The sequence below is a fragment of the Hippopotamus amphibius genome, chromosome 4, assembly GCF_030028045.1.
Source record: "Hippopotamus amphibius kiboko isolate mHipAmp2 chromosome 4, mHipAmp2.hap2, whole genome shotgun sequence".
NCBI classification, from domain to species: domain Eukaryota; kingdom Metazoa; phylum Chordata; class Mammalia; order Artiodactyla; family Hippopotamidae; genus Hippopotamus; species Hippopotamus amphibius.
Window position 1 is genome coordinate 120486710 of NC_080189.1, and position 20014 is coordinate 120506723.

Below are 20014 nucleotides of genomic sequence, written 5' to 3' on the forward strand. Positions count from 1 at the left end.
TCCTTTCTATTTTTGTGCCAGTGCTGTCTTGATCACTATGGCCTTGTAGTATAGTTTGAAGTCAGGAAGCCTAATTCCACCAACTTGGTCATTCCTTCTCAAGATTGCTTTGGCTATTCAGGGTCTTTTGCGTTTCCATACAAATCGTAAGATTTCTTGTTCTAGTTCTGTGAAAAATGCCATTGGTAATTTGATCGGGATTGCATTGAATCTGTAAATTGCTTTGGGTAAGATAGTCATTTTCATAATATTGATTCTTCCAATCCAAGAACATGGTATGTCCCTCCATCTGTTTGTATCGTCTTTGATTTCTTTCATCAGTGTCTTATAGTTTTCTGCATATGGTCTTTTGCCTCCTGAGGCAGGTTTATTCCTAGGAATTTTATTCTTTTTGTTGCAATGGTAAATGGGAGAGTTTCCTTCATTTCTCTTTCTGCTCTTTCACTGTTAAGGGTATAGGAATGCAAGAGATTTCTGTGCATTAATTTTGTATCCTGCTACTTTACTAAATTCATCAATTAGTGCTACCAGTTTTCTGGTAGAGTCTTTAGGGTTTTCTATATATAATATGTCATCTGCAAAGAGTGACAATTTTACTTCTTTTCCAATTTGGATTCCTTCTTTTTCTTTTTCTTCTCTGATTGCTGTGGCTAAAACTTCCAAAACTATATTGAATAATAGTGGTGAGAGTGGACACCCTTGTCTTGTTCCTGTTCTTAGAGGGAATTCTTCCAGTTTTTCCCCATTGAGAATGATGTTGGCTTTTGGTTTTTCATATATAGCTTTTATTATGTTGAGGTAATTTCCTTCTATGCCCATTTTCTGGAGAGCTCTTATCATAAATGGATGTTGAACTTTGTCAAAAGCTTTTTCTGCATCTATTGAAATGATCATATGGTTTTTATCCTTCAAGTTGTTGATATGATGTATCATGTTGATTGATTTGCGTATATTGAAGAATCCTTGCATCCCAGGGATAAACCCACTTGATCATGGTGTATGATCTTTTTAATGTGCTGTTGGATTCTGTTAGCTAGTATTTTGTTGAGGATTTTTGCATCTATATTCATCTGTGATATAGGCTTGTAATTTTCTTTTTTGGTGACATCTTTGCCTGGTTTTCTTATCAGGGTTATGGTGACCTCGTAGAATGAGTTTGGTAGTATTCCTCCTTCTGCTATATGGCAGCTCTTTTTAATAGAATTTTCTGTGATGGAAATTTTCCTCTGCTATGTCCACAATGGAAGTCACTAGCTACAAATAGCTATTGAGCACTTAAAATGTGATGAGTGTAACTGAGAAAGTGGCTTTTTCATTTTGCTTAATTCATTTATGTGTAAATAGCCACACCGTTTTCATACCTTTGTCATTATACATGTTATACTTGTTCCTTTTCTTTTCATTCTCTTCCATGATACTCTGAGGGTCCCTAAGGACAGCTAATTCCTTGTACATTTTATAACACAGAGCAGGTTCTCTCTCTCTCTCTCTCTCTGAAGGTATATAGACATTGACTTTAGAACTGTTGCTGACAGCCCCACCCAAACATCTTTCTTTTCTTCGAAACCTGTTAACTGAATACCTACTAAATACAAATTCCCTTACTGGGAGGAATTCACAACCTGCATCGTGACTCTGAGTTCATGACTTAGTGTTGCACTGCTAGTGTGTATCACAGTGAGAGCCACGATGTTGATTAAGTGCCTATCTAAAATCACAGCTGTATTCATAACTTCTGTTCAGTGATTTCACCCTTACCAATATTAAATTTGAAAAGATTCTGGAAGGTTTCTTGGTCAATACCAAACTAAAGAATTCTCCTTAAATATCTACAATGCCAATTCTGTTTTTTAAAAAAGTAAATATAAGTTCTAAACTCTTATCCTATTGAATAGGGATCCCATTGGCATTTACTCTTAATGCACTATGAAAATAACTTCACACTGGTAACGTACTGAGTGACAGTTTGACAGCTTGCATTTCTGATGGGGCTTGCACAGCACTTGCACAACCAGATTTAAAGCTCTGTTTCACATATTTACAAGCGTGGAATATGCTGAAACTACAGCAAGGATCTAAAATTTAATTGTGGCTGAGGAACGTACATCCTTCCTTTCCATAGAATTTAATTAAACACTTCCATCTGACTTTACCTGTCTTGCTTAAAGGCCTGAGTGTAGGTGAGCTTGATAGTAAAATCTGATATGAAAGAATGCTTTGATCAGGTAGTGGCAATTCAGTAGACATTGGAAAAAAATGTGTTAACATAGGAACAGAAAATGCTTGATGTTTTGAACAATGTTTTAAAAGAGCATTAAAATTTTTTTTCAACTTTCATCTCCACTGAAATTGGTAACAGCAGTGAAATAAATGGGATAATAAATAAATATGTAATAACGTGTCCATGTAACAAAAGCCTAATGACGAAGGAAAAAAATCCAGTAATTTAAAATATAGTGAAACTGAAAAGGAGAGTCACTTTGAGTCCAAAGAGAATTATTTAAATTCTCAGGGGCCTCATCTCTAAATGATAAGGTGTTTTTCTTCGAAACATGCAGCATTCGAACTCTCTATGGCATAATGAGAAGAAGAAAAAAATTGCTGTGTGTCTGAACTTGCTTTTGTGGGTTTTTTTTTTTTTTTTTTTTGACATTTTATATAGTGAATTATCCAACCACTGAGGCAATTAATTTTCACCTTGCACAGTGTCCAGTATTTAGTAAATGCTCAATAAGTATTGGTTGAGTAAATGATAGTGCCAAATTCCACATTATATCTACTGCTATCAGCACCTAAAATAATCCTTTGTTTTCTCCACTACCTAGTTAATCTATCACTTCTTTAGATTATGTCATCATTGATGGTGAGTAGGAAGCAAAATGATCAAATCAAGGCTCCCCAGCCTCAAAAAGAACATTTTCTAGTCAGATTAAATTATTGATGAACGATATCACATGATCTCCCAAGATTCTTGATAATGTCACAGCAGAGAAGGAATTAACGAAAAGTATTCATTGCATTTTTCTCTTACCTGAGAAATCAAGTTTTTGAGATAACTTTTTCTTGGATCGAGACATCAAAGAGAATGAATGGTCATACATGATTTTGTAATTTTTGAGTCAGATGTGGAACGTGTATCTCCCCAGGTTTGTAAGAAGCAATAGAGAAGGGTCCTGAAAAACTTCCATGATATTGTGGACAAATATATGTCCTCAGACCTCTCTGAGCAGATGCTAGTGTCCCATTTCTTTAGACATCTCTATGGCATGTGTTAAAAATACCAGTTAACGTAGCTGCCTTGAGCCCTTTCTTAAGGAGGGAATACAAAGGCTGGCAGAAGATGTACACAGCATTTTCTAGACCTGCATGTTTGGAGGAGAATTAAGATTATATTGACCATCAAAGTAGTTTGGGATATTTTTAAGTATAGAAGAGCTGCAGGATGCAGGTAAATGGAATATTTATATCGTTCAAACACATTTTTCATCAGGTGCGGTTTTGGTATCGTTTGTCTCAGCACTCACATCTTTCAGTTTTCACAAGAACATCACTGGATGGGAATTTGCAGAAGCACAGTGATTTAATCGGAATCTCCGAATCTCAGTGGAGAAGAGCAGAAATCGATCTCCTTGCGAAGGCTGGAGAATCTACTCTGCCTTTTCAGGTAAGCACATAAGAAATTAATACAACTGAGCAGAAGATACTTATTTAACGCTGATATTTCTAGACAACAATATAACATGTATATCCCATAAATTTATCCGATATTAATAAAGCAGGCATATTCACAATCAGAGATGAGTGGAGATGTTGTCTTGATTAAGTGGTTAAGACTTACTTGTGGAAGCATAGCAAAAGTGGAGATAAGAATTGAATAGGATGATGGGGAGAAGAGTAATTTAATGGGAAAATATTTGTTTTCTTAAGTGAGGGTGGTGGATTATGTGAGGTAGTGAAAAAATCCGAGCCGCACTCATATTTTAATCCTGTTGCCTTATTTTCGGCTGCCCATTAATACTGACAATTTTATCACACCTTGCTGTCATTTTCTGGGTTAATAATGAAAGAAGGAAATTGTAGCTTATCGCTTCCACCCTCCTGGATGTGACTCCCTTCTGGTTGATGTTTGACAAGAGCTAGTTTAGAAACTAGGTTGGATGGTGGAACACAGTGCAACACTCACTGCCTTCGGAGTCACATGGTCTGAGTTCCGGTCTGTGCTCAACCTACCCGGTTGCTAAGTGACTATGTAAATTACACCTTTCAGCTTCAAATTTCTGACTCTGTGAAAACCAGGGTGATGATAAAAGCAATACTTGAGGGAGCTCTGAGGGTTAAAGAGAATGTAGCTAAAATGGTAGCTATGAACATGGGCTCTGGAGCCTGCGGTTCAAACCCAAGTGTACCGTCAGAGGGAAGTTGTTTAATCCTTCCAGGCTTCTGATTCTTCCTCTGCAGGTCGGGGCAGGGAAGTAGGAACATTGTTGGGGTGTTAGGAGCCTCTGAAAAATAGCACACCTCATCTGGTACTCATTTCCAGACCGAGATAAAGAAAGAAATCCAACAGATAGCAAAGTATTTTGGAGAAGGTGCATTTAAAATAATACTTCACCTTGGAATAAACAGCTCCACCCAGAGAACAACTGACTGCTAGAGAATGCAGGACTCACCCTTTGGGGAAACCTTTTTACCATGAGCGATTATGATGTGTCAGTATTGTTTTATCAGTTGTAACAAATGTCTCCCTTGGGTGGGGGATGTTGATGATGGAGGAGGTGATGGGTGCCTGGGGGCAGGAGGGGTGTGAAACCCTCTGTACCTTCCTCGAAGTTGTGCAACGAACCTAAAACTGCTCTAAAAGTCTTAATAGAAAAACAATACAAAAACCAGAACGTCTTTTGTTAGAACTAGCTATTTGAGAAATATTGAGTTGAAACTCGTGCCATTCTTTCTTGGCCTCATTAGCCTATCACTGTTACTGAAGAGTTTCAGCACGGTGTAGTTTGTTTTTTTCCCCCTCTTTAGTATTTCTTCTTTTGGGGTTTTTGTCTTGCTTTGTTTTGCAGTGAAAATTGAGACTGCTCTTTATTATCTGGGGGCATGTTAGCTAGTTTGTAGATTGACCAATGGTTTGATGGGATTTTGTCATTTGGCAACCACAGATTGGTGATGTTTTCTGTCTCCACTCTCCTCCATGGTGGATCAGCACCATGTGTTGGCTTTTTTCTCTCCCCACCTGGGAACTCCCAGTCAGCACCAATCAGCCTCTTCTTCTTCTTCTTCTTTTAATATATTTTTTGGCTGCGCTGCCTGGCATGTGGGTTCTCAGTTCCCCGACCAGGGATCAAACCTGCGCCCCCTGCATTGGAAGCGCTAAGTCCAGTGGTTACTGGACTGCCAGGGAAGTCTCGGCCTCTTTTTAATTCTGCTGGCTTTTTGAGGGGAATGAATTGTCCTGGGCTCTTGCTAAGCCTCAGCCATGTTTAATTCAGCCCTAGAAGGTAAGGGTTTTAGCGTGCGGCTCTGTTCCTTCTTATGTTATCCTGTTACTTGGTAGTACAGGCTTGTTTTAGAAACTACAGTTCAGGGAAAAGAAAAATGAGAGCCGTTTTCTCAGATTTCACCATTCAAAAGGCTGTTACAAGACCACAACCTCTAATCAGCAAGTTGGAAAATTAAAATTTGGAAAGCAATAAGCTTTTGAAAAACAAATTTAGAAGCAAAATTTAACCTGACCTGAACCAGTATTAGGCAGTTCATTTAGTGATGGGTTTGATGCTATAGTGCTGCCCTCAGTCTCCCTGAGGGTATCATGTAATATACCTGATACATTTTAGATGAACATCCTCAACTCTGAACTATTCAGATTTCTAAACCCAGCTGGACTCAAAGACTTTGGAGAAGGAATTTGGGGCCTGTATTAACATTCTGGTATGAATCAGTCCAGATTTTATACACATACATATGCATACAAGATACATAAATACACACAGTCACACACAGGTACATACACACAGTTTTATTTAATACATTAATATTACTTAGATATATTATTAAATCTTTCAAATGGGTAGAAATTACAGAGAGAGGCAAATGCCCATGTACTCACACCTCAGAATGAATTGATGTAAACATTTTGTTTGTTGGCCATGTTGACAGGTTTGCCTCTAAAGTTGAATCTTTTGTCCTCTTTTCTGTTCCACTTCTTGTCCTCTACAGGAAAAAAAAAATGCTAATATTATGTTGTTTTTAACCTGATTTTTCTAAGTGTGTTTTCAAAACTATGGAAATATGCATGAAAATTCTAGGTAGGTTCAGTTCTACTTCATTCTTTTATCAACAACAAATGGGAAAGATATTATACTTACAAATAGTTAACCTAGCTTTTAAATATTCAAATATTTAAGTATCTTTTTGGAAACAGATTCCTTTGGCATTTTAAATTTAGTGTACTGAATTATTTTAAGGGTGATCTTAGTCATTGCCTGGCCATCAGTTCAATGTGACTAAACTCTGAACATATGTTTATATTGCGTCATCCAATGTAAACATTGGGAAGGAGAAAGGCATCAGACTGTATGACCTTTCCGTTCTCTTGTAGCCATGAAATTCAGATTGTGTGGTCCTTCTATATCTCTTGTACACGTCACAACAGGATGCAAATTGCTCTGAGTTCCTTAGGAAATCAGCACCGCTGCTTACATAGGGCTTTCATTCTTCCTGGTGGAAAAAGATTATACTTACTGTTTATTTTGTAAGAACAGCAAATTACTAACATTTCAATATTCTCTCCATTTCCAGTGCATTTTGTATTGGAAGAATTTTAGTCAAGTAGTTAGCAGAATTTTTTCAATCTGTTTTAACTGGGCCTACTCATTTTATATGCTCAGCTTTTTACGAAAATATATTCATTTAATTTACAGTTTCTTTCCTAACTACTTTTCTTAATTTCATACTTCAAGGTGGTACTTTTTCTGAATACTGTCAATGGATTTCCAATTGACCTACTGTCTTTGAGTTTGCTACTAAAACATAATTATGTCATATTTTAGATTTCATTTTAAAATGACCCTTTTGTGAAATTTTCCACAATGATTGATACCATGTTCGCTCTTGATCAGAGTCAATGGTATAAATCAATAACAATTTCCTGACATTATTTGAAGATTCAGTGAAGGGTAAGATTTATAATGCAAAGTAAAAGCTGGTCTGGTCTCTGTAATGTTGCTATGTCCTCGGCCTTCTTAATCTGGGGCTTCATTAAATCTTGTTTTGCCAGGTAGCTCTGTTCTACAGCATCTGCTAAAGAACACTTATCTCTTTATTTCATGAGAGTGATGTAGTATAGTATAGTTATCCATGGCTCAGGTCACACATTTTTCTTACTAGACATGTGACCTTCAACCAGTAACTTCAACTCTCTAAGCTTCTGTTTCCTTTGCTTTAAAATGTGTAGGAAAATAACACCATCTTCACGGGGTTTAAATAAGTGCACATGCCTGACATGTAGTAAGCTCTAAATAAAAGTTTGCGATTGATCTTATTTTTAATAACACCGTCATTCTTCAAAAATTACTGTAGTCCAATTTTTCTTTACTTCTTACTGTATTCCTATTGTCTCCATTTCCTCTTAGATTCATAGTTACTCATTCTTCTTATTTTTTTTAAAACGAGATATCAAAGAACCAGAATTTAAATATCCTAGTTGAGTATTTCTCTGGAAAAACTTCTCTTGGTTTTGCAGATGTAAAAAGTAATCACTAGATTGTAAACAATATTTACATGTTGCTGTGCTTCCTGAAAGCAAAAACGAGAAATGTTTCTGCTTACTCAGGGAGTGACATAATATGGTTGGATAAAACAAAAATCAGCAAGATCCTAAAAAATAGTTTTAGAAGGAAAGATATCTACTTATAATTCGAAATTTTCACTCTCAAATTACCTTGAGAATCTTACAAAAAGAATTTTTCGCTCTGCTTTATCCATGGTTGAAACATCTCTTCTGAGCAACCTCTGGCTCACATACTGATTGTTAATTGATACTGTGGAACTGCTTTTGGTGACAAATGGAACCATCAGCTTGCTTAAAGCAAGTAATATAAAGTAGGAACAGTGAAGATGATTTTGGGATAATCTGGTGATATTATTTACAGATATGAGATTTTTTTTTTTTTTTTAGAGGAAGTAACATTTTTCTCTGTTTAAAGTTGGAGGATTTTAATTAATGGTCAAATTATAATTGTTCATTACACGGTCCTGAATTTAATTATATAGAAGTAAGCAAGCAGAGGTGCTGATGCCCTAATATCATCTTTATTTTGCTTTGGGAGTTGCTTTATACTTACATTTTAATATGAAGATATAAAAGAGCCTAGTGGTTTTCTTCAGACAAAATGATGTAACCATATTTTAAAGACCTATCCCATCGTTCAGCTCATCCCATTCAAAGATTAGGAGCATGTACCTCTCCTGGGATACAGAAGTGCCCCAAACAAACATTGAGTCTTTTTTCCAGCTTTCCTTTGAGTAGTGTAGTCCTTCAAATATGGTGGTCAAGAAATAACCTATCTAATGAGTTTGAAGAATTAAACATCTGTCTTTTAATTGGCTTCAGTGTAGGACATATTACAGTAGTGAATAAAAATAAATTCCTTCCAAATTAAAGCTGTCCAAATATATTACAATAACTTATGTTAAGCATTAATTTATTTCTCACTTACAATGCTTGCATACATTTCATCAAAATCCTTCTTTAAAGTCTATTATTATTTTCTGCCTCTCGTATGAAGGCCAAATTTCTTGGCTAAGACTTTACAGAAACCCTAATCAGAATTTTAAAAATTGTTAAAATTATATACATCTCATTATAAAGTATCAAAAACTTCAAAGCAATAGTCCCTCCTGAGCATCCTCACCTTCCATCATAGTCTTTATCTTCAGGTAACTATAAATACTACTTTATTTTTACTTCTAGACCCTTTTCTATTTCTTTAATATGTATGCATGTACCACGTGGATCTAGAAATCTGAACCATTGAGTATTTTTAACCGAAGTAGTATCATACTGTAAGTTTTTTCTGTAATTTAATTTTTTACTCAGAAACTCATATGGAAGTCCTTTGCATATTAGCATATATAGAGAAAGATATTTTTTTAACCAGCTTAAAAGTCCATGATCTATATCACCATTTATTTCTTGATTCACATTTGAGTTGTTCCAATTCATTTGCTATCAAAACCAGCATTGAAGTAGTAAATAGTCCTGCCCAGGCCTTCATGTGTGTGCCTGTGTCTCTCTAGGGTAAACCCTGAGGAGTGGGCTTAATTTTTATAGCCTAATCTTTCTAATAGATGCCATTAAATTGCTGTCCAGTTGGGTTGCACCAATTCCTGCAATCAATCAGCAATCAATCATATCCATCTATTATTCACTTCATTTGTCCTCTTAACAAATATTCAGGCAATAATTCATTTAGGCAAAAAATCCTGTACTCCCAACATAGGGAAGGAAATAGTTTTCCTTGACTCTCTTAGAAGGGTACCTGGCTGGGTCTCAAAATTAAACTGCTAAAGCAGATTAACAGGAGAAAAACATGTGAAATTATTTAATGTAGTCTTACCTGAAATGGGAGCCTTCACAAGGAAATGAAGACCTGAAGGAATGGTTAAACCTGAGTGTTTTTGTGTGAGGTTTGATGAAGAGTGGATAGTTGTGGAAAGGTACAACAGGGCAGAGAATATGAGCCTAGTGCAGTAAACTGGGGGGGAACTAGCTAGGCCTGTTTGTTCAGCTTCTCTGTGTCCTTTTGTCCTCAGAGATAAGGATGTCTCTGGGCATAGGGAAGGCTCCACTCTCGTGAGGGTTTGATGATCTGCTTTGGAGGAAGGTCAAAAAGTCCATCCTGCACATGCCATTTCTCAAATTCCTTTGGCTTGAAATATTCCATATGACACATGGTGCCGTGTTTTGGGACAGCATGTCCTGAACCCCATCGTCCTACAACATCCAAAGTTTTCTAAATGTACTCTACATGTTCACATCTCCTTGTTTTTGCTTGTTACATTACCAGTTTCTCACGGTAACAGAATCGTGGGCAAAAGTTAAAACTGAAGTTTAATATTACCTCTTTGCTAAATCCTTTTTCCAAATTCTGTCTCACATCCTTAACAGAAATAATGAAGTGCTTTTCTTTGATTCTCTTACTACTTATATTTATCTCTTATATAGTGCTTATGGTGTAGCTTAGTTGTTAATGTATCATACCAAGTAAATTGTAAGATCTTTGAGATGAGAGACCCCCCTGATTACATGGAGATGCACTTATTAGCCATGTCCTGGTCTAGTGGTCCTGCTGTGTGTCCTAAAGACTCTGGACATAATTTATTTTTTCTTTCTTTCTTTCTTTCTTTCTTTTTTCTTAAGATGGTGGAATAGCAACATAATAATGTGAGTGATTAACAAGACCCAAAGCAAATTATATCAGTCATTATTTAGAATGTTAGAATAAATTAAACTTGAATAGGTGCCTCCAAGTGCTTTAGCATATGATGTTATTAATCACTGTATGTGGTTATTTACCACACTAAGTAGGTTTCCATATATGTATATATAATAAATATATATAAGTATTTAAATATTCTGATATAGAAATGAATCACTGCCTCCAGCAGACCCATTATAAATGAATTCATATTTCAATTGAGTTGTAAACCACACAGTTGATTATGCTGAAGAGCTCATTTCAAATGCTTATAACTCTTAATGGCTCCAGTGGGAAGGCAGCCTTCAGTCATGGTGAATGTTACAACTTCTAATTGAAACAAAGTTACCCAAGATATTAAGGTTACATAAGGTGCTGTCAAAGCAGTTACAACTTCATAAATTCCTAATTTGAATGTTCTGGTCAAAACAATTTTCTAAAATTAGATTGGAAGATTGGGTCAGATGCAAATGGGCTTCTCCAAAGAGAGAAATATGATTGTGATACATTTACCTTTGTTAAAAAATGAGTAAGGAGGACAGTTTCCGTGGTACAAACAGTGTTGATTAAACACTTTATGAAGCAGGCGGTCTCGATTTGGAGAGCTGCAAAATGAGGTGGAAGGCCGGAGGCTGGAGAGAATAAAGAATAAAGACGAGAAGAGAAAAACAGAAAATATTGACTTGATGGGGGCCATATAGTCAGCCTTGTTTAGGGTGAGAAGGAACAAGGAAATGAATACAGAGCTCAGACTTGGCTTGAAGTTTGGGTATTGACTGACTAAATATACTTACTGTGTTTCTGGTCAAGGGGAGCATTTAAAGGGGCAGGAAGGTTGTGTCCGTTTTGTTTTGCTGTCATGTCACCCAGGGCAGGAATGGCTCCAGCTTGCCTAGAAAGTTATTTCAACACTTTTATAGTATATTTTTAATAATTTATCTATCTTTAATTGTAGATACTTTTAGAAGCTACTGTTTTATCACCAAATGCTACCGTTGCTCTAGATGATATCAGCGTATCCCAGGAATGTGAAATTTCATATAAGACACTTCCAAGTACTAGCATACAAAGCAAAGGTAAGTTTTTTTTCTTGTGGTTGTTGCAGTTTTGAACATTGAAATAATTAGTTTTCCTTGATATCAAAATATAAAATATATTAGAATCCTTCAATAATATAATTCACTAATACCTAATACCAAGATGTGGATTATATCAATATATCCTTGAAAGTGAAAAAGTTTTTTTTTACCTTTCTTAAATATATTTTTCCCTGTTTTAAAAAAAATATGTTTTATCACAATCTAGGCCTTAGGCTCTCTTCTAATAACATTCTACAATTGTGGCTAATATTGTCACGAACAGATTTTTTAATTATAAAAGTTATGAAAGAATTTTAAATATTTTGCAAGTTTTAAAACACCTCTATAAAAATTCAATTGTATTTTAATTTTGTTTCACAGGTCAAATAAATACGTAATTAAATTTATGTTTCAGAAGCACTCAGGAGTTCAAAAACATTATTGTGTTTGGAAAAGTGACTTAAGGCCAATGAAAAATTTCAAACTTTACCCTAAAATTCTGTGTTTAAATTCAAAACAGTATTTGCAAGAAACAGATGGAGTTTGGCTAATTCTTTGACTAAATGTGTTTTGTAGAGAATTTTAATGAAGAGACAGGTATGTGGTCATAAAAGTGAATCCCAAATAGTAGAATAGGCGTTTTCGAAAATCTAACTGTAATTTAGGTTCTGAGAGTGCATTGAAACAATATACATTGTACCTGCAGTTACTTTATTACTTTAACACTAATTGATGATTCTCTGACCACTCCTACCCTCACATCTCAATTAATAAATAGAAATAAATATTAAAAATGTTGCCTGGAAACTGTCACACTTCATTTTTCTTAATCTCTATACATGAAAATAATTGCATGTGGACAACAGACATGTCATACATTCTGAGGTTATGTTTCCTTAAACAGCATATTTAGTAGGAGGAAAAGTTGCATTCTTAGCAGGAGCTAAATGCACTAATCAAGGATGCTATAGGAGAGACAATTCTGGATTGAGATCTGAGTTAAGGAACTTTTAATTAAAGGTCCTTTATTAAAGACATCTTTCATTGGTAAGGCTGGATATTCTATGTCCTAACTCTGTATTGTCAACATGCATTTACATTATTCAAAATGTGTGTCCTGAATTTATAATAAACCTTTCTAAGCTCTGTGTGTGTGTGTGTGTGTGTGTGTGTGCGCGTGCATGCATTGTTTTGCTAGACATTAAAGAATGCAAAGCAGCAGATTTAATGATTAATGAGTTTTGGAGGGTTAACCAGAATTACCTTATTTCTGTTAATTAATTAAACATTTTCCTTCTTCTAATCAAAATACTGCATCACTGGAATTGGAATACTAGGAAGGCATTAGAGTTGACATTGAGGAGAATGTATTTAGAAGGAGAAGTGTGGTTAAAGGTTTTAAATTATCACTAAAATTAACCTTAGCAGAAGGCTGTGAGAATACTTGATCTCACTTACAGAGAATTCTGTTCATAAATTAAACTCAGACCTCATTTATGTGTGCTTCAATCTGAACACTAGCTCAGTTGGTTAGAGCATAATTCTCATTAGATCAAACTCACATGAATTATTCCTGAAAGACCAATGATTTTACACAAAGGAAAAAAAACTTTCTTACCGTTTTTGCAAATTTATCCAATAGGCAATTATAGGATCTCCTTCATGGAACTTATTATTACTACCAGGCAGGAGTTTAGGGATGGGAGTGGAAGGGCACTTAGCACGTCCCACTGATGGTGAATGACGTTATATTAATGGCCAGAGATTTATTGAGATCCTGTGTCTGCCATTTTAGCATGTTTAAAAACTAGTGTTCATGAAAGAATTATGCACCCCATTTATGTTGGAGAAAAAAAAGATGTTTTATTCTCTCCATTTCTTAATTTCGAAGCTGGATTTGTGCGACATGAGGGTGCAGGCTGTATTTCATCCAGCAAGGTCTCTGATTTTACATCTGACTGCCCAGATGGAGCAGATGAAGCCAATTGTGGTGAGTGAAAGTCCTGACTCACTGGACTAAGATTTGTGTGTACATATTTACTCTCTGAATGTAAAGTGCATGCTACTTAAGTGAGTGTTGTTTAATAAAGAATGTTTCTTTTTTTGTTATTAAAATTTTAAAAATATTTTTTATTGAGGTATAATTGATGTATACCATTATATTGGTTTCAGACGTACAACATAATGATCTGATATTCGTATACAGTGCAAAATAAGGATGAAAATAAGTGTAGTTAACACCCCTCACCATATGTAGATACACTTTTTTTTCTTGTGATTAGAACTTTTAAAATTTACTCTTAACAACTTTCAAATATGCAACACAGTATTATTAATTATAATTGCCATACTATACATTACATCCTCATGACTTACTTGCTTATTTATTTTATAACTAGAAGTTTGTACCTTTTGACCCCCTTCACCCATTTTGCGCCCGTACTCCGCAGTTCCCTACCTCTGGCAATCACCAATCTGTCCTCTGAACTAGGACCTTGGTTTTTTTGTTGTTGTTTTTTGTTAGTTTGTTTTTTAGATTCCACATATAAGTGAAATCATATGGTACTTGTCTTTCTCTGTCAGACTTATTTCACTTAGCATAATGCCCTCAAGGTCCATCTGTGCTGTCACAAATCACAAGATTCCCTTCTGTTTTATGGCTAAATATTCTTCCATTGTGTATATGTACCATGTTTTCTGGATTATTGTAAATAATGCTGCAGTGAACATGGGGGTGCATATATCCTTTTCTCAGATATGTTCCCAACATTTGTGTTCCGTGGACTCAGTTCTGGGGTAGGAAGGGGTATATCCCACACCAAACAGTGCTCAGGACACCAGCTGGGTGTCCTACAATTGAACTCAATTCTGACGCTATCTACAGAGATGCCATCAAGTTCTACAGGTTAAGGTTCAGCCCTATGAGGCCACCTCCCCTTTTCTTCTACTGTACTTGGGATGACAGTCTAAAGCCCAGGTTGTTCTTCTGATTGACTGGCTATAAGTCAAAGAGAGGTTCCCAAAACTCCCTCCTTGGGTTTGATTAATGTGCTAGGGCAGGTCACAGAACTCAGAGAAACATTTTACTTACTAGATCACCTGTTTATTATAAACAATACAGCTCAGGAACAGTTAGTTGGCAGAGACACACAGGGCAAAGTATGGGCAAAGGATGAGCTTCCATGCCCTCTCCAGGCACCATTCTCCCAGCATTTTCACATGTTCACCAACCTAGAAGCTCTCCAGACTGTGCTTTGGGTTTTCATGGAGGCTTCATTACATAGGTATGATGGATTAAATCATTGCCTATTGATTCAACCTCCAGCCCATCTCCTCTCCCCAGTGGTCAGGGATAGGTATGAAAGTTACAAGCCTCTAATCATTATAGTTGGCTCCATTGGCAACCAGCCTTCATCCTTAGGTGCTTTCCAAAGTCATGCCATTAGCATAACAAAAAACAATTTTGTCACTGTTAACACTTAGGAAATTTCAAGGGTTTTAGGAACTCTGAGCCAGAAACAGGGATGAACCTGTTTGATGTAATCTGGCTTGTTTATTTTTGCTTTTGTTGACTCAGCTTTTGGTGTCAAATCCAAATATCATTGCCAACACTTATGTCAAAGAGCTTCTGGCCTATGTTTTCTGGTAGAATTTTTATGATTTCAGGTCTTATGTTCAAGTTATTAATCCCTTTTGAGTTAATTTTTGTGTATGGTGTAAGGTAGTGGTCCAGTTTCATTTTATTTGCATGTGGCTGTCCAGTGTTTCCAACACCATTTAATGAAGAGACTATCCTTTCCCCATTGTATATTCTTGCCTCCTTTATTGAAAATTAATTAATCTATGGGTGTGTTTGCTTCTGGGCTCTCCATTCTGTTCCATTGATCTATGTTTGTTTTTATGCCAATAACATGCTAATTACTGTAGCTTTGTAATATAGTTTGAAATCAGGGTTCAAGATGCCATCATCTTTGTTCTTTCTCAAGATTGCTTTGGATATTTGGGGTCTTTTGTGGTTCCATAAAAATGTTAGGATAGTTTGTTCTATTTTTGTGAAAAATACCCTTGGAATTTTGATAGGGATTACATTAAATCTTTGGATTGCCTGGGGTAGTATGGGCATTGTAACAATATTAATTCTTACAATCCATGAGCATGGAATATTGTTCCATTTATTTGCATCTCCTTCCATTTATTTCATCAATGTCTTATAGTTTTTAGTGTCCAAGTTTTCCATCTCCTCGGTTAAATTGATTCCTGGATATTTTGTGGGTTTTTTGATGCAATTATAAGTGGGATTCTTTTCTTAATTTGTCTCTCATAGATCACAATTGGTACATAGAAAGGCAATGGATTTTTGTATATTGCTTTTGTACCCTGCAACTTTACTAATTCATTAATTCATTCTAATGGTTTTTGGGGAGATCTTTAGGGTTTTTTATATATAAAATCATGTCATCTGCAAATGGTGATAGTTTTACTTCTTTATTTCTGATTTTTATGCTCTTTATTTTATTTTGTTTTGTTTTATTTTATTTTTAGAACTTCCAATACTATGTTAAATAAAAACGATGAGAGTGGGCATCCTCGTCCTGTGCTTGACCTTAGAGGAAAAACTTCGAGTTTTTCATCATTGATTATGATGTAGGTTGTGGGCTTGTCATATATGGCCTTTATTATGTTGAGATACATTCCCTTAATATCCACTTTGTTGAGAGTTTTTTATCATAAATAGATGTTGAATTTTGTCAAGTGCTTTTTCTACATCTATTGAGATGATCATATGACTTTTATCCTTGATATTGTTAATATGGTGTATCACATTCACTGATTTGTAGATGCTGAATCATCCTTGCATCCCTGAAATGAACCCCTCTTGATCATAGTGTATGATCCTCTTAGGTGCTCTTGAATTTGGTTTGCTAATATTTTATTGAGGTGTTTGATGAGCATCTCTGTTCATCAGGAATATTGGCCTGTAAGTTTTTATCTTGAGGCATCCTTTTCTGGTTTTGGTATTAGGGTAATGTTGACCTTGAAAATGTGTTTGGAAGTGTTCTTCCATTTTTTTAAGAGTTTAAGGATTGGTATTAATTCTTTAAATGTTTGGTAGAAAAAAACTTTTTGGTAGAATTCATCAGTGAGGGCTTCTGGTCCTGAACTTCTGTTTGTTGGGATGTTTTTGATTATTGATTCAGTCTCCTTACTCATAGCTGTCTGTTTAGATTTTCTGTTTCTTAATTCAGTCTTGTCAGGTTGTGTGTTTCTAGGAATTTATCTATTTCTTCTAGGTTTTCCAATTTATTGGTATATAATTGTTCTATTAGTCTCTTATGAGTCTTTGTAATTGTGTTATCAGTTGTAATGTCCCTTTTATTATATTTTTATATTCGACTGTGTTGGGTCTTTTGTTGCTGTGTGCAGGCTTTCTCTAGTTGCGGCGAGCAAGGGCTACTCTTGTGGTCTGCAGGCTTCTCATTGTGGTAGCTTCTCTTGTTGCAGAGCATGGGCTCTAGGCACACAGGCTTCAGTAGTTGTGACATGTACGTGATTTAAGAACTTCATATAAACTCTTTTAATCATCATAACAAATCTAAGAAGTCAGCACTAGTATTATCCTCATATTTCAGAGTTTCCTATCAGTGTTCAGGAGACAGAAACCATCCTAATAATTTGAACAGAGAAAATGTAATATAAAGAATGATTACCTTTTGAGAAGTGGTTAACTACAAAAAGAAGTGAAAGGACAATAAAGAAGAGAGAAGTTAGCACACGTGGGGAACAGGTACTACCTCTAGGTTTGCGACAAAGAATTAAGGAAAGGATACATCTGGAGCAGGGTACCCTCTACATCCCAACACTGAGAATTAAACTTTACTGGAGAGGGTGTGGCTGGAACCCCCTGGAAGGTGGAGAAATTTGCTTGGGGTGCTGTGGGCTAGATTTGGCTAACAGCTTAGTGTCCAAGGAATAAGTTATCCACCCTAGTGCCTGCAAAACTCTCTGAAGGGTGACTCTAACTGGGTTGCTTTATATTGCTGGCAGTCATGGTCCAAGAACAACAAAAACAAAAAAGTATACTGGAACGAAAAAGAGAAGCTCCTTCCTCTGTTATGCTTTGTGGCATCCTGTGCTCTTTACTAACAAAGCCAAACATTGAAGTATATGAGCTATTTGAGCTGCAGTATCTCACAGCAGGGCAAAGAGGGTAGATTTGGGGCTGAGACACTACATTTATAACTGGTACACGTGTCTAAATTTGTGTAGTCCAAAACTGGTGGAACCCCATCTTACATCTGGGCAATCTGCCCCCAGAACACATTCTTAACCACACGTTATACAGCCTTTCTGTCCTTTCAAGATCATCATTAAATTGAAAATGATATTTGCCAGAAATGAAAGGTTGCTTCCTTGATCTGTTTGAGCAATAGGAAATTTGAAGCCAGTGAAAGACTTCACTTTTGGAGGAGAAATGATGCTCTTAGGCCCCTGTGTTGTCAAATAGTAACATAGTAATTCTGTCTAGAAGTTTTAAAGAATAAAACAAAACAAAACAAAAAAAACCTTAATCTTTTCCCTTTAGTAATTATTTTGTTTATCACATTACATTTCATAAATCTGAAATGTACTAACTTGCTTTCAATTCCTATAGTGTGTTTCAGGGCCTTAAAAGATTGTTTTGTAGACCCAAAAAGAAGATGAAGATCACTATTTGGCAATGGACCCATGGTCATAGTGAATTGAGTTAAACAATTAGCAAATGAATTCCCAATCTCCAGAATCTTTATTTTTATTTCTTTGCCTGTTTTTTGTTTTGTTTTGTTTTTCTTTTCTTTATTTTTTTTGCAGAGCTAATTTTATGCTGAGAATCTGTTTATTCATAGAATGCTAGTTCTTCATCCCATTTTTATGAATTCATACATTCAAGATTCCAGCAGTGAGTTAGATGAGGTAAAGGCACAGTAAAGAATTTAGAGGAGTGAAAGCAGGAGTCTCTTGTCTTCTTTGCAGCAAAAAAGGAGAGAAGTAAGCATAATGATTTTAGGCTGAGAGCCTAGCATTGAACTAACTCACCTGTCAATTTCCCCGTGGAGAACTTAATCGCTTGAAAAAACGGGGTTTCTATATGGAGAAAAAGACAATACCACCCTCAGGATTTCTTCTCCTAAACATAAATCCTCCTTAGAGGAACAGTGCTGTTCTAGAGTTTCAAATATTAGTATTTTAATGTGATTTATTCTAATTTTCTCATTTTCACAACTATCTCTAATCCAGTTTGAGTTCTCTTTCTTTACAATAAGACTGATTATGGCTTACCTCAAAAGAGCTGTTAAACATACTATAATTTAGGGTTTCTGTGCCTCTGAAATATCTTCAGACTTTTTAGAAAATAAGTACCAAATGTAAGTTTTAACCAATTTTGGTTAAAGAGAGAAATAGTTTATTGGGTAGATGAGAGAGTCAGTTCTTTTTAAACGACTCTGTATGTTGTAAAGGTATTTTAATATTCATAAACATCATTTTCTGAGCGCTGTAATTTATTTCTGTCTAAAAACTGGTTAGTCTGAAATGTATATGCTTTTTTCCTAAAAATAGACCATCACAATTTCTCATTTTCTACTTTTCTCTCTGCTCATAGGAAAAACCACATACATCAATACTTAGTATTTGAATTCAATAAAGTCTAAGCAAAGGCACGTTGAGCAGTATATGAAGAAGGAGTGATTTATTATTTTTCTGATTTGCTTTTTTCAAACTTAAATAGTGGTTGTATATTTTTCCCAAACTACTCTATCTGCTAAATATACAAATGTATGTATTACACACTGGCATTTCCACAGCTGACAGTAAGTTAGAGGTTAAGTGATTTTTTCTGTTGATGCTTTGGAAGGCATCTTCATGTATTTTGTTACTAATGCATTACTTTCCAATAGTAATTGTTGTATTCTGCATTGAGACTTACAAACTTCTTTCATCACATAAGTGCATTGAGAGAAAGCTTGAATTTTCCATAGCTATGTTTCTTTTGCTCTGTATTTGTTGAGAATGTGTGTATGTTTGTGCCTTTGTGTGCATGTGAGAGAGATCTAATTAGGGCTGTGTTTTTACTGACTGTTTTCTAAAAAAAAAATGTTTTTGAGAAGGTATATTTTTGGTGAGATCGAACATACTTAAACTTAATTATAGAATTAAAAGCTTGCTGAAATGCACCTCTGTATAACCATAAGCTGTTTTTCATTTTAATAAATGATGGAAAAATAAGCTGCTATTTTCTATTGTCTATCTTATGCTGTTTTCTATAGGCCTGACTACCAGGGAACAAAAGTGTCTCAAACCTAAATTTGCTAATTATTTAGCATCTTGCTTTTTCATTAAATGCACATCAGTGTACACATTCTTGTGGAAAGAAGGCAGTCTTGGTATTTTTCTTAGTGAACTGGATTCTCTCTCTTC

The 20014-nt window shown here is 35.5% G+C and overlaps 1 protein-coding gene across 1 annotated transcript in view; it reads left to right on the forward strand.

Moving 5' to 3' along the window:
- Positions 1 to 20014, forward strand: part of MALRD1 (MAM and LDL receptor class A domain containing 1) — a 578637-nt gene that overhangs the window by 88547 nt on the left and 470076 nt on the right. Inside the window, exons 14-15 of the mRNA XM_057732597.1 lie at positions 3491 to 3664; positions 11437 to 11557. Of these exons, the coding sequence (XP_057588580.1) occupies positions 3491 to 3664; positions 11437 to 11557 (295 nt within the window). The remainder of the gene's footprint in view (positions 1 to 3490; positions 3665 to 11436; positions 11558 to 20014) is intronic.